Source organism: Anabrus simplex, chromosome 1 (assembly GCF_040414725.1).
Source record: "Anabrus simplex isolate iqAnaSimp1 chromosome 1, ASM4041472v1, whole genome shotgun sequence".
NCBI lineage: Eukaryota > Metazoa > Arthropoda > Insecta > Orthoptera > Tettigoniidae > Anabrus > Anabrus simplex.
The window spans coordinates 1,638,579,875-1,638,598,042 of NC_090265.1; the positions used below are offsets into that span (position 1 = coordinate 1,638,579,875).

Sequence of the window (18,168 nt, forward strand, 5' to 3'; positions counted from 1 at the left end):
GGAGGAATTAGGACGAGAATTGTTGACAAGTTTTATGAAGCATTAAGTGACATCGTGGTCAGGGTCAACAGCAAGGACAGAATAGTGCTAATGGGTGATTTCAATGCCATAGTTGGAAACAGAACTGAAGGATACGAAAGGGAAAGGCTAGGTCAAGCAGCAGGGAAACCTTTCCGGACAGTAATAAAGAATCTTAGGAAGGGAGAGAAAAAGGAAATGAACAGTGTTTTGAGCAATTCAGGTGAACTCATAATAGATCCCAGGGAATCACTGGAGAGGTGGAGGGAATATTTCGAACATCTTCTCCACGTAAAAGGAAATCTTCCTGGTGGTGTTGTGAACAGCCAAGCGCATGGGGAGGAGGCGATTGAGGAAGTGGAAACGATGGTAAATGAAGTCCAGTCATAAAGCAGCAGGAATAGATGAAATTAGACCTGAAATGGTGAAGTATAGTGGGAAGGGAGGGATGAAATGGCTTCATAAAATAGTAAGATTAGCATGGAGTGTTGGTAAGGTACCTTCAGATTGGTCAAAAGCAGTAATTGCACCTATCTATACGCAAGGGAACAGGAAGGATTGCAACAATAATCAAGGTATCTCATTGATTAGTATACCAGGCAAAGTATTCACTGTATCTTGGAAGGGAGGGTGCAATCAGTCGCCGAGAGGAAGTTGGATGAAAACCAGTGTGGTTTCAGACCACAGAGAGGCTGTCAGGATCAGATTTTCAGTATGCGCCAGGTAATTGAAAAATGCTATGAAAGGAATAGGCAGTTGTGTTTATGTTTTGTAGATCTAGAGAAAGCATATGGCAGGGTACCGAGGGAAAAGATGTTCACCATACTGGGGAACTACGGAATTAAAGGTAGATTATTAAAAGCAATCAAAGGCATTTATGTTGACAATTGGGCTTCAGTGAGAATTGATGGTAGAATGAGTTCTTGGTTCAGGGTACTTACAGGGGTTAGACAAGACTGTAATCTTTCTCCTTTGCTGTTCGTAGTTTACATGGATCATCTGCTGAAAGGTATAAAATGGCAGGGAGGGATTCAGTTAGGTGGAAATGTAGTAGGCAGTTTGGCCTATGCTGACGACTTGGTCTTAATGGCAGACTGTGCCAAAAGCCTGCAGTCTAATATCTTGGAACTTGAAACTAGGTGCAGTGAGTATGGTATGAAAATTAGCCTCTCGAAGACTAAATTGATGTCAGTAGGTAAGAAATTCAACAGAATTGAATGTGAGATTGGTGATACAGAGCTGGAACAGTTGATAATTTCAAGTATTTAGGTTGTGTGTTCTCCCAGGATGGTAATACAGTATGTGAGATTGAATCAAGGTGTAGTAAAGCTAATGCAGTGAGCTCGCAGTTGCGATCAACAGTATTCTGTAAGAAGGAAGTCAGCTCCCGAACGAAACTATCTTTACATCGGTCTGTTTTCAGACCAACTTTGCTTTACGAGAGCGAAAGCTGGGTGGACTACGGATATCTTATTGATAAGTTAGAAGTAACAGACATAAAAGCAGCGAGAATGATTGCTGGTACAAACAGGTGGGAACAATGGCAGAAGGGTACTCTGAATGAGGAGATAAAGGCTAATTTAGGAATGAACTCTATGGATGAAGCTGTACACATAAACCGACTTCAAAGGTGGGGTCATGAGAGGCGAATGGAAGAGGATAGGTTACCTAGGAGAACTCTGTTATGGAGGGTAAGAGAAGTAGAGGTAGACCAATACAATGATGGTTAGACTCAGTTTCTAATGATTTAAAGATAAGAGGTATAGAACTAAATGAGGCCACAGCACTAGTTGCAAATGGAGGATTGTGGCGACGTTTAGTAAATTCACAGAGGCTTGCAGACTGAGCGCTGAAAGGCATAACAGTCTGTAATGATTATGTATGTATCTTAAGAAAGAAAAGGAGAGATCATGTAAACACTAGATTTGTGAAGGATGAAGATGGCCTAATATTAACAAAGCCAGAAGAAATAAGAAATGGATGGAGAGAGTATTTTCAGAAATTGCTGAACATGTGAAATAATGACAGTCATTCAATGGACCACCAGGAAGAGCAATTAGTTGATGAACAAATTTATAAAGAAATTACAATGACTGAAAATGAAATGGCAGTAAGAAAGATGAAGAATGGAAAAACTGTTGGAATAGACGAAATTTCAGTGGAGATGATAAAAGCAGCTGGAGCTGTAGGCCTGCAGTGGACATATCGAGTTCTCAGGATTGTCTGGGAGAATAACGAGGTTCCTGAGGATTGGCAAAAAGGAATAATCATCCCAACTTTCAAGAAAGGCAATAAAAAAGTATTGAAGAACTACAGGGAAATTACTCTGATATCCCATGTTGGTAAGATAATGGAGAGGATACTGGAAAGTAGGATAAGGTTGAGGGTTGAAAATCAGATACAGGAAAATCAGTTTGGTTTCAGAAGTGGAAGGTCAACAATAGAGCTCATTTTCATTGAGACAACCAATGGAAAAGCAATGGGAGAATGGGAATGATATGGTGATGATATTCATTGACATTTAAAAGGCATATGACAGTGTCCCCAGGACTAGAGTTTGGGACAGTCTGGTGCAAAAAGGAATTGGAGAGGGATTAATAAAAATGATCATGGCAATGTACAAGGAATGTTGTAGTTGTGTGCAAACAAAAGTTGGCAGGACAAGTTGGTTCAAGATCACTAGTGGGTTGAGACAGGGAAGTGTTCCTATCCTGTTTACAACAGTAATGGATGGCATCACCGGGCGAGTTGGCCGTGCGCGTAGAGGCGCGCGGCTGTGAGCTTGCATCCGGGAGATAGTAGGTTCGAATCCCACTATCGGCAGCCCTGAAGATGGTTTTCCGTGGTTTCCCATTTTCACACCAGGCAAATGCTGGGGCTGTACCTTAATTAAGGCCACGGCCGCTTCCTTCCAACTCCTAGGCCTTTCCTATCCCATCGTCGCCATAAGACCTATCTGTGTCGGTGCGACGTAAAGCCCCTAGCAAAAAAAAAAGAAAAAATGGATGGCATCATGAAAACAGCACAAGCAGCATATGGAGAAGAGAAATGAACAAGTTGTTATTTGCAGATGATATTGTGATTTGGGGAGGAGACAACATGAAGGTTCAAGAACAGTTGGATGTGGTGAAGGGGAAGATCGAAAAATGTGGATTGAAAATAAGTGTAGAAAAAAGTAAAACTCTTGTTATGACTAGAGGGGAGAAGGAAGGTAAAGGTCAGATTAGGCTTGCAGACAAGCCCCTGGAATCAGTGGAGACGTTCAAATAGCTGGAGAGTGAATTAATGGAGAATGCTTGACTGGATGCTGAAATTAGTAAGAGGATTCAAGCTGGAAGCTGTTTCTATCAAGTGTAAGAAACATGTTATGGGACAAAGATGTGCCAATAGAAGCTCAGGAAACTATGTACAAGATGTATTACGTACCCATAACTTACGGAGCAGAAACTTGGACAAAATAACAAAGAAGGATGAGAGTCGAATACAGGCGGCAGAAATGAAGTTCTTGAGGAGTACGATACAGAATAGTAGAAGAGACAAAATAAGGAATGAGATTATCCAGGAAGAAATTGGAGTGGAAAAAATGAATGATAGATTAGAGAAGAGACAATTAAGATGGTTTGGGCAAATAAAGCAAATGAGTGATGAAAGAATGCCAAAAAAGATGATGGAATTGCAAATGCAAGGAAACAGAGACCGCGCAAAACCACGATTGAGATGGAAGGACACAATCCAATGCAGTATTAGAGAAATAAACCTGGACTGGGACACAGTGTTGGAGGAGGAGTGGTGGAAAGATCAAAGAAAGTGGAGAGGAACCATATTTGCCCCATGGATAATGAGAAATGATGATGATGATGATGATGATGATGATTATGAGGATGATGAGTTGTCTTTGAAAAACAAGTAAACTTGGAGTTTTATGTCTTGTCAATATTATGATCATAGCCACGGAGACAAATGATGTCAAAGGGAATATGTACAATAGAGATGTGACTTTTCAATTTTGAAATTTCGATAACCCTGAGTGGGTTTTTGAACCATGCCCATCGTGGTGAAAGGCTGAGCTCCAAACTATCTTTACTTCTCCTTGTACTGTAAACCATAATTCACACATACTTTTGCAATGACAAGCAAAATTTACGTTTCATTTTCCTGCTGACCTGCTGCATCAGGTCTTTAGCGCCTGACACCGTGGTTAGCCAGTTGGATTCCCATTGGTGAAATTTTTCTTCCATATCTGATGTTGGCCAATAGGATAGGCGAGGGGATTGTATGCTGTTGAGGTTAATTTGTCTATCAGAAGAGTATGCTGAGACTTATGCAGAACCCCTGGTTTAATATGGCATGAGCAAGCCAAACTCTGCCACTTTGTTTCACCCTCTCCCTGTTGGGGAAGGAAGCACAACAGATCTAATTGGTTGCAGTGCAAGGTCATGCAGTGACCATCTTGTAACCTAATATAACCAACATATGAATTATTTTTAACAGACACAAATACTCAAAAAAACTGAACTCTTTAAAAGATATAAATTTCATTATGATAGATCCGTATTGAACTGTGATTACAATAGTATTTAAATATTTTATTATTAAGGTCCACCTTTTCAATACAAAGTGTAAAATGTTTTACATTACATTTACATTCAGGACTACTTTCAACCTAACTGTAGGTCATAATCAGCCTTCAAGCAAATCAACACAAATACATTGAAGAAAATTACAGTACTTTACTTACGCAATTGTCTGTATTCTCGAATCCCTCAGGCCCACCTGAACCCATCCCCCCCATTCTTTCCACTTCACTTCCTTCCTCTCTCCTCCCTGCATCTCCTTCTCAAGGCTTCGTTAAAACCTCACCCACTCCACTCCTCATTCACACTTTATTTCCAGCTTCGCTCAACTTGTTGCAACACAAGGTGATTCCCATACAACATATGTCATTTAAGTATGTTCTTCCCCCTAACATAACTCTTTCTATCTTAGCTGTCATTTATCCAGATCAACTGTACAGTCCACATTGAATTGCGAATTCCAACCACCTTTAATTACTATTATGTATTTAGACCTCCATGCGCAACAATAATCTTCTTTCAAGATTCTTAAAACAGAAGAACCTTTCTAACATGCATCGCATTCATGTATATTGAATATACGAATATCTTGAGAGGATAGTGTGACCTCGGCTCAGTTGAACTTTGAATAGAAAGCAGCATATTTAAGGAGCCAGACTTCATTGAACTACTGCGCATCATCCTTGACCAGCAATTTAAGGATCTCTATCGTAAACAACCTTTTAATGTTGTGCGACGCACTGGAATTTTATGAATCTCTACCAAAGAGCAACTTTTTAACGTAGTGGAGCGCATCTCTTGAACCTTACCTTAATTTCTTATATGGTATGTATATATTTCATTTTTTATGTCATTGACACTACACTGTGTCTTAAATTACTTGAACTTTCAATGAAATTTTATTTTATGTAACCAGTCTTAACTTCAATTCTACGAGTTGCGCATACAGTTTTTAAGACCTTTGTGTCTATACATTGTTTATTTTCTTCGATGTATTTGTGTTGATTTGCTTTAAGGCTGATGATGACCTACAGTTATGTCGAAACTAGTACCTGAACATAACTGTAATGTAAAACACTGTACAGTTTGTATTGAAAAGGTGGACCTTAATAATAAAAAAATATTTAAATACTATTGTAATCACAGTTCAATACGGATCTATCATAATGAAATTTATATCTTTTAATTATATGGTGAACCAGGCAAAACATAAAGCCTATTTATACTTAGGTTTAAAAGTGAAAATAGCCAAATTGGGCAAAGATATCAAGTTTCTTAAACAATGTATTACGTATAATTTGATACCTAATTTTCTCAAAGGTAACTTGAAAAGATATAGACTTTCTCCTCACATCGCTAAGACCCAAATTAGAATGAATAAAATTTAGCTAAGAGAATAAATTAAATTTCTATACAAGAAAAAATCTTTCTTAAATCATAGATTGTATGAGACTCACCTCGTAGCTGCAAATTTACTTTCAAGTGCTCAACAGAATTTATTTCAAACTCAAGTTGATAATAGACTATTCACCTTATTAGCTAAGAAGCAAAAAACCCTAGATAAGAACCTAGCAACAGCCATGTTAATGAAAATAGAAATTTCACTAGCACAACGAATCATTTTCATCCACCGATTATTAATTTATCCAATGTACCTTTGAATGACGAAGAAAATTCAATTCTAGCCAAAGGTTCGAATCACAACTGGCCTAATCTTAATATACTTAATACCACTACCACTATGGTATTAGAATCTGAACTAGCCATCAGTAAATTACAAACAGAAAAACAGGATGAAGTGAGGTTTGATTAGAACAAAAAATTAATAACATTCTTAACTCAATAATAGTAACCCCACTAACTATAACAGAAATAAAGAATCAGTCACTGAACAGAAACAAATACACGCTCTTAAAAAGAAGATTGCTGACAATCTTATTGTCACAAAAGCAGACAAGGGCAACACAATCGTTACAATGAAAAGAAATGAATATATAGGTAAAACTAAAGAATTATTTTTCAGACAGTTCGTTTTCTACAGTTAAAAAGGAGCCTACTCAAAGAATCCAATGCCTAATTAAGCAAATTTTGAAGAATACTTCATTCCTTTTAATGGATCAAGAAAAACAAAATTAACTAGTATGAACCCAAGCCTTCCCACTGCTAAAGCCCTTCCTAAGATACACAAACCCGGCATCCCCATTCGCCCGATTGTCAATTATAGACAAAGCCCTTTATATAAGACATCTCAATTCATTCAAAAGGTATTAAGAAGGTATTATCATTTTTTATCCAAAAATTCAGTTAAAAATACTACAGAATTGATAGAGAAACTAAATAAATTTTGTATCCAACCTAATCATTCCCTTCATTTATTCGACATTGTAAATATGTATCCTAGTATTCAAATGTCTAAATTATACCCTATCATAGATAACAATTTAAGTAAATACAGCCACCTAAGTACTTTAGAAATGAAAGATTTTATGTCTATCCTGAAATTAGTTTTAAATAATAACTATTTCACTTTCAACAATGTTATCTATCAGCAGGAAGGTTTGGCCATGTGATCGCTGGCCTCGGGTATCTTGGTAGAAATTTAGATGTTTTAGAACATACTAAGACTGATAACAATAACTTTGACAATATTCTTTTTTGGGCTAGATATGTGGATGATACTTTAGTAATCTTAGAGAGCACAACAGACGCTGCTACCACTCTTTTTAACCTCAACAATATTGACCCACAGATAAAATTTACCCTCAAATCTGAAAATGAACAAAGAATCCTTTTTTTAGACTTGACTATCATTAGACAACCAGGCTCCTTAAAATACAATATTTTCAGAAAACCTACCCAAACAGCTTCTACAATTCGTCAAGATTCTTCACATCCCCAAACCCATAAACGAGTGACAAACAATAGCATGGTTTATCAAGCCTTTACTGTACCAATGCTCAAAAGTGATCTTAAAAAAGAAGTGAACAATATTCGTATGATTGCAAAACTTAATGAATACAATAGTTACTTCATTGAAAGAATTATCAATAAATACAAACATCACCCTTTAACCACTTTGAAAAAAGAAAACCCAATGTTACTTTATTTTCTACCTTCACGTTCAATGAAGAAATTGATAAAGTCACTAAGGTTTGTAAAAACATCATGTTAAAATAGCCTTTAAAACTATCAATAATAATGCAACAATCTTACACAACTCTACTTCTATATATAAGACTCATAGTTTTTCAAAATCAGGAGTATAGAGTATAACATGCAACAGCTGTAATTTTTCTTATGTTGGACAGACTGGAAGGAGCTTTAATGTAAGATACTTGGAACATGTCAATGCCCTAAAATACAATAAATTTTCAACAGTAGGACAACACATGCACGATTACAATCACATGTTTACTGACATTAAGCAGGATATGGAAATCCACAAGTTATGAATAAAGGATCCCTCCTTAACATAGCAGAAAACTGCTTTATACATTTGGACCAATGTTTTAATCCAAATTACAATCTTAATGACATTTCCGAAAAACCGAATATTCTATTTGACCTGCTCATTCATATTTTCAGAAACACAAAATCAAATAGTCACAGGCCGATTTTTCGTTCTATTTACAGTACTTAGAATTTCTCAGCCCTGCCTTGAACCCACCCACCCCCCCCCCCGCTCTCTTTCTTTCTGCTTCACTTCCTTCCTCTCCCTTTCTTCCTCCCCGCACCTCCTTCTCAAGGCTTCGTAAAACCTCACCCACTCCACATTCACGCTTCATTTCCGGCTTTGCTCAACTTGTTGCAACACGAGGCGATTCCCATACGACATATGTCATTTAAGTATGTTCTTCCCCCTAACATAACTCTTCCTATCTTAGCTGTCATTTATCCAGGTCAACTGTACAGTCCACATTGAACTGCGAATTCCAACCACCTTTAATTACTATTATGTACTTAGACCTCCATGCGCAACAATCATCACTTTTCAAGATTCTTAAAACAGAAGAGCCTTTCTAACATCATACATCGTATTCATGTATACTGAATATATGAATATCTTGAGAGGATAGCGTGACTTCGGCTCAGTTGAACTTTGAATAGAAAGCAGCATATTTAAGGAGCCAGCCTTTATTGAACTTCTACGCATCATCCTTGATCAGCAATTTAAGGATCTCTATCGTTAACAACTTTTTAATGTAGTGCGGCGCACCAGATTTTTATGAAACTATCAAAGAGCAACTTTTTAACGTCGTGCAGCGCATCTCTTGAACCTTACCTTAATTTCTTATGTGGTATGTATATTTCATATTTTATATCATTGACACTGCACTGTGTCTTAAATTACTTGAACTTTTAACAGAATTTTATTTTATGTAACAAGTCTTAGCTTCAATTCTATAAGTTGCGCATAAGTTTTTAAGACCTTTGTGTCTATACATTGTTTATTTTCTTTGATGTATTTCTGTTGATTTGCTTTAAGGCTGATGATGACCTACAGTTAGGTCGAAACTAGTCCCTGAACGTAAATGTAATGTAAAACATTATACAGTTTGTATTGAAAAGGTGGACCTTAATAATAAAATATTTAAATACTATCATTACTGAACTCTATTAGGGTGTCTGTGACATACAATATACCCCAAATTATTTATAAAGATCAGTACAACTGTGTTGAAAGGAAAACATACTTACCCCTGGGAAGAGATCAGGACCAACACCACTGCTAACAAACTCATGATTACACATGAAAATAATATATACTGTGCTAGAGTTCTCGCCTTCTTTACAACCTTCTCCCTGAAGCTTGAAGTTGACACGACCATCTTCATACATCGGTTCTGTAGCCAACTCACCTACACACAATGATAAATAATTCAACTGAACATCAACCTGCACTCTTTGAACAAAAGTTTGCACTCTTTGAACAAAAGTTAATTTTTCAATCTCAGTAAATTCTCATTCAGTAAATGCTATAGATCGTTCCTCAATTGCAAGGTATCTCTGCCTATGGGAAAGGACTTTTGAAGAAGTAATGGAATTATAATGTTGAATTCACAAATAAATCAGGTTAAAAAAAACCCCTAAGTTAATAATTAGGACAAAACTACATCTTAATTTTTGGTATGAAATCACAGTATAAATTGTACAAACCGACAACTCAGTGTTGACCAATAATAGCGCAAAAAATTCAACAGCTAAAGATGACTACCAAACTACTAGCCGATGGGAAGAAACATTACTAATTAAATAATTCAGAAATAGTACAAAAATAAACAATTCTTATAGAGGGTAATTCAAAATGATGGACCCGATTTCATAAATTTATTCTATGATATCCAATGAACATATCATACTGTGAGATATGCACAAAGAAAGGCAAACTCTCAAAGTTTTGAGTTTAGATTTCATCCCAAGTGGTTTCATTTTCAGCCGTTATAAACACGCAGGAAGCAAGTAAAGAAAATGGCTGCAGCTGGAGAGCAGAAGTGCTTGATTACCATGTAAACAAGTCTGTGATTAGTGTTCAATGGCATTTCTGTACCAGGTATGTAAAAGATCCACCTACTGAAAAAGCCATTTGTGTGGTATGCAAAATTCAGAGACACGGGCTGCATCTGTAAGCGAAAGTCGACTGGCAGTCCTTCGACCGGGAAAGAGACAGTGGAACGTGTTTGTGCCAGTTTCGTGCGCTACCGGGCAGCAAGGCAACTTCCACAGGCAACTGTTAGGCGCATTCTGCGGAAATGTTTACGAATGAAACCCTACTGCTTGCAATTGGTACAGGCCTTAAAAGACACTGATTATGCTGCTTGAGCGTCCTTATGTGCTGATTTTCTTGCATTAATGGAAGAGGATGGGTTCTCTGAAAGGGTAATTTTCAGTGATGAAGTGATTTTTCCCCTCTCCGGGACTGTGAATAGACACAACGTAAGGATCTGGGGAACTTCTAATCCCCATCAAGTTGTGAAACACCAACGTGATTCTCCCAAGGTGAATGTGTTTTGTGCCATTTCCCATGAGAAGGTTCATGGACCCTTTTTCTTCATTGAACCTAATGTGAAAGGAAACGTTTTTCTTGATATGCTGCAACAATGGCTCCTGCCACAGCTCAATGAGGATAGTGCAGATTTCATCCTTCAACTGGATGGTGCCCCTCTGCATTACCATGGCAACGTTCGGAGCCATCCCAACGAGACATTAGCACAACGCTGGATAGGTCGTGGATTTCAGGAGGATCGAACTCTCATTTGTTGGCCACTGCGTTCCCCCGACTTAACCCCATGTGATTTTTTCTTGTTTGGTTTCGTAAAGGATCATGTTTACGTACCACCTCTTCCACTAACATTGGACGACCTTTGTGCCTGCATCACAGCAGCCATCGCAGAGATTGACCGCGACACACTACACAAGGTTTGGCAAGAGATAGACTATCAGCTTGATGTATGTCGTGTTACGCGAGGTGCTCACATAGAACACCAGTGATATGACTGAAAAAAAACTGAGAGTTTACCGTTCTTAGCACGTCTCGCATTACGATACGTTTATTACATATCATAGAATAAATTTATGAAATCAGATCCATCATTTTGAATTGCCCTGTATTTTATCATCAGAAATTTATACTTCTGCCAATGAAATAATTTTTAAAATTGGGTAAGTCTGAATTAAAAGAAAATGTATAAATCTTGCTACCAAAAATATTAAAAATAACCAAGTTCTAGTTATGAAACCAGTAAGTTTGTAATACCATGAAGTGGGGTTTCCATAAAAGCCTGATGCAGAGTAAACCAGAAAATGATGCCAATCTTATATGTATGAGGTGGCATTCCTCCACTTTGCCAATGGAAGCATCCAACATTTTAATGTGAAAATGGTTCTTAAACAAGTAATACAGAAAATACCACCATCAAAATGCTAAATTCACATGAATGTGGTGTGGTGGTATAAATTCCAAAATTATACATGGCTAGATCACTCAATGACATGTCTGGGCATTCACAATTATTTTCTCTTTGAAAATAAAAAAAATTAAAGTTTGGCGAATACTCTAGAGCAGCATTTCCCAAACTGTGCTCCACAGAGCCCTTAGAGCTCTGACCATGGCAGTTATGAAGATTACAAAGATGAAATTCTTCTTGCGCCATAAGTTATCAACATGATTCAGGTAAGACCTTTGCAGTGTAGGTTGCTCAAAATACTGTGTGAAGATGTGGAAAATATACACAGGTCTCTTATTACACACAGGTTGCTCAAAATACTGTGTGAAGATGTGGAAAATATACACAGGTCACTGTTATTACACACAGAAGTACAATGGTTGTCACAAGGTACAGCTTTGCACCATTTTCTTCAACTTTGGAAGGGAGTTTCTTCACTTTTGAATGACAAAATCAGTTTGCTAGCAGATTACGTCAATGATCAGGAATGTTTGTACAAATTATGTGTTACTTGCCAAACAATATTTGATGCTAATGACAAAATCGCCGTGCTAGAAAAAAGATAGTGTTCTACGCGGAGAGTCGAGAATGAGGATCTGACTTGTTGCTCACAGACTTCAAACTTTTTAGAAGAAAATAACATAACAATGAATGAGTCACTGCCAGCAATGATAAAAAGACCACCTTAACAATTTGCTTCAAAATGGAAATTCATACTTTCCTAGGAACATTCAAGAATCAAATCGAAGGAATTCTGAGTTTCTTGCAACATTGTACAATATTATTTTAATATCCTCCAAGTCAATACTATAATATTTTTTATGTCGAATTAAGACATATCTGTATACCGATAGCTTAACTGTTGTGTTCCGACATGGGTTGATATACATAAGCATTATTGAAGTTGAACAGTCTGATTTTTAGTGTTACGTGGCCCACTTGTATCATCCATGTTCTCTGACTACGGAGTCCAGCTCTCGACTGACTTGCTAACTGACTTCTTGAACCACGCCAAGGGACAACAAAAACATTGAAACAGAAAGACCTCCAGCTCAAGACCGTTTTAACGATCACCATTTCACAGTTTTTAAGTTTCATCATGCTTTTTAAGAAAAAACTTTTTAACTAACATTTCATTTTGTGTCTCCGATGTTTTTAATTCATTATACATGTCTTACTGAGGATGACCCAATGCCGGGTTATGTGTAAAGTTTAGTCTTAACTGGACATACAAAATATTATAGTATCGACTAGGAGGATATTAAAATAATTTTGTACTACAATTTTGTAAGAAGATCAACCGTCAATACGGATCTAACATGAGATTCATAGTCTGTAATGGGAATTCTGAGTATAGTGTAAATACATTTTCAGTGACGTCAAAACCACTGCAGTAGATTATAAGGTCCTTATAGATACAGTTTCGGACACCCACTGCCAGGCATAATTTAAAAGAAAAACCACATCCTAAAATTTTTGCTCAGTTCGAGTAGGATCTTTCGATATTAAGTTCAAAAGAAAAATTGTTCTTGCTGCCTTTTGGTTCTATTTGCCTCCCTTGAATGGCCTTTTTGAGGTACACAGCTACATAATCTGAACATCGAGCTCATTTAGATGCAGAAGACGATAAGTGTCTTCAACTGACTTCTGTGCACCGGACACTGACAAACTCTGCCACAAAAAGCAGGCACAATGTTCACATAAACTTTGTGTATACACGTAACATAGTAATAGTATTCAAATATCTTAACTAGTTGTTTTAACAGTTTGTAGATTTAAATATGGTTGTCTCCATTAATTTTTTACTATTGATTCCTTTATATATATCTTATTATTCATACTTCTGTTTGCGTATTGCATGCACTATGCCTCACAGAACTAAACGCTAAACATTACTTGGGGCTCCACGAGAAACTTATGTTTCAAACAGGGCTCCATGACTGAAAGAGTTCGGGAATCGCTGCTCTAGAGAGCTCTAGGGAGAATAGGTAAGAGCCTAAGGTAGAGGGAGAGATTTTAATAACAGATGGAAAGGAAGACTCAAGGTGAGGTTATCTAACTTTTTCTCTAGATCTCAGTATGAATTGGTATGTAATGTACCTCACAAGAAATATATGCCACTTTGAGGTCAGCAAAGCATAATACTGTTGATACTGTTAAAAGTGCCACACATCATCTAGTTCACAGGTGAAATATTAGCAGGTAATGGGAAATCATCTCCACAGGAGAACAATGGAAAGTTTTACTTTTGGTGGTGCAAAATGCATCCGATCTGAGTAGAAAGACAATGCATAGGAGTTATATTTCACAAAGTGATAAACATCACAGTTCACAAAATGATCAAAGCAGACTTAACTTCCAGCATGAACAGCAAATGAAGAACGAGGCACTGTACTGATCATGAAAGTTCACTCCAACTAAATAAATAATGATATATTTATAGCGTGGCGAATCAATATGCATACCCCATGATTAGTTGCATGTACTGTGATTGTGCTGACTGGTTTACCACACCTGAGGAATTCGTGTTTGATTTAGATGGAGTGAAAATTTTAATCAATGCACATGGTGCAAATTTAATGTCTGCTTTGATCATTTTGTGAACTCTTTGTAAACTGTATACCTCGTAATCTGCAGGCCTTCGGGCTGAGCAGCGGTCGCTTGGTAGGCCAAGGCCCTTCAAGGGCTGTAGTGCCATGGGGTTTGGTTTGTAAACTGTAACTCCAGCTCCTACACATATCTTCCTATTCCTTTTACCCAAAGGTAAACTTTACATCGTCGTCCTGTGCACAAAGTTGTCCATTTGGTACACAAACTGGACACTGATTGTTATTTGCAAAGATATCAACCATTGTGCTTTCCTAGCCTTTAAGTGGGATAGGTTCCTACTCAGTGGAAAAACATGGAACTTACGGTAGTACATCATGTAACGTCTTGCGGATCATGGTCAACAGTCCATGTACTATGTAACGGATAAGAACAAAATCAATCAATCAATCAATCAATCAATCAATCAATCAATCAATCAATCAATCAATCAATCAATCAATCAATCAAATGTTTTATTATATACTTTATTATATGTATGGTCCATGATTCCTATAAAATAAAACACACACACACACAGCATACACATTCATTATTGACTGTTGCGCCTTTCAGCCTTCAGTCTGCAAGCCTCTGAATTAACTATGGATTTTTATCGTCCTCTCTTTCCAACTAGCTCCGTGGCCTCAGTTAATAGCACAATTCTTCTCAGCAAATCATTACAAACTGGGTCTAACCATCGTCGCCTTGATCTACCTCTATTCTCCTCCTCCATGGAGGACAGCAAAATTGATGCAACAATTATGTATAGAACTGCAACCATCTTTAGAGAAAATATTGTGGGACTTACCAATGGCAAATTGTGTTCCATTCTTTTCAAGGCACACGCTCACATTTTTCTTCCCATTACAAGGTTCCAAAAGAGGTTTACATAGATTTAAACGGAATGAAGTGCCTGTTTCAGTGCTCATGAAGTAATCTTTGCTTGGGTTATAAAGAAGATTTAAATCAAAGAGATGATCTGAACCAGGCTCTCGAACAACACATTCTTCTCCGACTGAATACTGAAACAGAAATCATCATCATCATCATCATCATCATCATCATCATCATCATCATCACCACCACCACCACCAATAAGCCTGTAAACATATGAAATCTCTGCAGAGGAATACCTGGGAAGGGCATGCAGCTTTTGTAGACCATTCGAACATGAAAACACATTCACGTGTCTCAGTAATAAATGTGGGTTCTTTCTCATCTGTGGAACAAATAAATGTTATTTCTGTACTCATCCTGTGTCCACTTTGACATGGGTCACCACCTGAAAATAAAAAAGAAATAAAAAACTGAAAGTCATCTAAAAAAACACACACTCCTTTTCAGACCTTAAGACACGTTATGATTGTTAACAGAGACTACTGGGTATTATAAATTCATCATTTTACTTATTCAGAAATTATACTTCAAACATACAAATAATAATGATCAAATTATTATATGGTTCACAACAGCAATATCGTCATCTGATACGGATAGGTCTTATGGCGACAATGGGATAGGAAAGGGCTAGGCGTGGGAAGGAAGCGGCCGAGGCCTTCATTAAGGTACAGCCCAAATGCAAGCTCACAGCAGTACGAGCCTAACCGCATGGCCAACAGGTAGGTATCTGAGTATTTAATAACAATAACAACAGAATGCAGCAACAACAATTACTTTACCAAGTATAGAATATGATGCTTACCATTATAATAAAGTTTAAGTTGGTTCTCCTTGTTAAGCTTAGGTCCAGAGCTCAACACTCCTAAGTTATGAACATGGGTACCATTAAGGTTAACTTGACAAGCAGCTGAAGAAGGTTCTGCAAAAGTTCAGAAACATTTCACCATTTAAGTGCAAAAGAGAACCACAAAAAATAATTGAACAAATTAATGTAAGAATATTCACAACTGGTATGATTTTTTAAGAAGGAAGCCATATTTTCCAATGCCGACTCAGTTAAATGTAATTTAAAAGCTCTTCAGTCTGTCGAACACGCAGTTAATAAATATTATACAACATACCTGTAAAAAAAACCCACATTAAACAAGGGATAAAAACATGTACGCTCTGGGTGCGCCTCAACTCGTAATGAGAACGAGACGCCCCAGGAATGCGGAGCTGTAAAAATACACACTATTCAAGAATGGCACGTTTCGTTCTTAAAAGAACATCATCAGATTTTATTGTAGAGCTTCTAAGTTACATTCGATTGATATGAGATAAATGGTGATATATATTGTTTAAAGAGTAAAAAATTTGTTCTCAATTTTGCTCCTGTCAGTCTTCTTAACCCAAGCATTTCATTTACGTAATTTACTTACTACACATCCATCCACATAAGGTCTCTTAGATGGTTAATTTCAGAATACTACATCCAACTGAGAAATGCTACAAGATGAATACAAGTTATATACACAAGGGAAACAACATCAAACATTCAAGAATATACTTCAGCATACGAAATACAAGAACACAAAATATTAACGAGTCTGTGTTATAGATTTTGATTCCTATAGTGAACTTGAAATACATATTTGTCATGAATGAATAAATTCATAATTCCGATACAGTTGGTCTGTTATTGGAAATTACAAATTTTACCAAGTCTCTCGTAGTGCATTGGCACTGCTTGAAGATCTACGTATCCTGTGCAGTGGCCTCCACTACATGCACTAGCCATGTGTCTTGGTAGGTGTGCTAGTTACCAACTTATGAACACAAACTGGCACGCTGGGGCAAAACGCTGGTGCCCCCACAGCCAACTCGCCCAGTGATTTTTCTTTGGGCATTGCCATAGACACACTTCTTCACAATAAATCACAACACGTTCTGAAGATAAAGCGTCCGCGTACAACAGTTCACATTGAGAAGGAGGTATAAGGCATATGGGTTGTGCAACGTAGTTCGACGAAGATTGGTTCTCGCATACGTCTTAGAAGGTTGGAGGGGTTGAAGGCTTCGAAGTCAAATTGTTCCTTGTTCCTCCTGACAGAAATTTCCCAACAACTATCACTGGTGACTTCCGAGAATTCCCATTTTTGTTCATGGGATAAACAGATCTTGAGAAATGACAAGATGATATTGTTGAGCACATGAGTTACAATATTATGCATTGGAAGAAAGTTGCCTTCTTTAAAACAGATTCAAAAGGCATCAAATAGGCAATTATACTCCAAATAGGCACTACTACCTGAAATAGGCATTTATAGGCACAATGAAACCAACGAAATCTACCTTAAAGGACCCTTAAATGGATTTATACCTCAAAAGCCTACATTTCTCAACACAGGAATAAAATAGGCAAATTCCCATCTTTACTCATCACATACTCTGCATATAAGTTGAATAAATAAGGTGACAATATGCAGCCTTGACGTACACCTTTCTCAATCCTGACCCATTCAGTTGTTCCATATAGGGTTCTCACCGCAACTTCTTAACAGAGTAGAGATTCCTCATAAGGCAAATAAGATGATCTGGTATTCCCACAGCGAGTACTGGCCACAGTTTATTGTGGTCAACACAGTCAAAGGCTTTAGCACAGTCAATAAAGCATAGATACAGGTCTTTCTGGAATTCCCATGTTTCTCCATAATCCAGCAAATATTAGCAATTTGATCTCTGGTTCCTCTGCCATTAAGGAAACTGGCTTGTTCTTCAGGTAGTTTTCGATCTACACACTGCAGAAGCCTATTTCGCAGGATCTTGAGCATAACTTTGCTAGCATGCGATATAAATGCGATTGTTCGGTAGTTTGAACATTCTTTAGCACTGCCCTTCTTTGGAATTGGGATGAACACTGAGTTTTTCCCATCTTTTGTCCACTGCTGGGTTTTCCATATTTGCTGCCATATTGAATGTAGCACTTTCACAGCATCCTCTCCTAAGATTTTGAACAGTTCTCCTGGGATTCAATAATAACCACTTGCCTTATTGTTTGCAATACTTTCTAGGGCCCACTTGACCTTACTTTCTAGGATATCTGGTTCTGGCTCTGACAACACAGTAACTTCATCATCAGGAATATTCAGTTCTTTCCTATA

At 37.4% G+C, this 18,168-nt stretch overlaps 2 protein-coding genes across 2 annotated transcripts in view; both read right to left on the bottom strand.

The window, feature by feature from the left end:
• The window catches only part of LOC136863280 (cation-independent mannose-6-phosphate receptor), a 645,945-nt gene that overhangs the window by 622,209 nt on the left and 5,568 nt on the right, over positions 1-18,168 (bottom strand). The window contains exons 2-5 of the mRNA XM_068225646.1: positions 15,828-15,944; positions 15,259-15,407; positions 14,934-15,147; positions 9,291-9,451 (exon numbers count right to left, since the gene is read on the bottom strand). Coding sequence (XP_068081747.1) covers positions 9,291-9,451; positions 14,934-15,147; positions 15,259-15,378 — 495 coding nt within the window. The 5' untranslated portion in view covers positions 15,379-15,407; positions 15,828-15,944. The remainder of the gene's footprint in view (positions 1-9,290; positions 9,452-14,933; positions 15,148-15,258; positions 15,408-15,827; positions 15,945-18,168) is intronic.
• LOC136863290 (cation-independent mannose-6-phosphate receptor) overlaps positions 15,401-18,168 on the bottom strand; it is an 84,699-nt gene continuing 81,931 nt past the window's right edge. The window contains exon 8 of the mRNA XM_068226426.1: positions 15,401-15,407. Within this exon, the coding sequence (XP_068082527.1) occupies positions 15,401-15,407 (7 nt within the window). The remainder of the gene's footprint in view (positions 15,408-18,168) is intronic.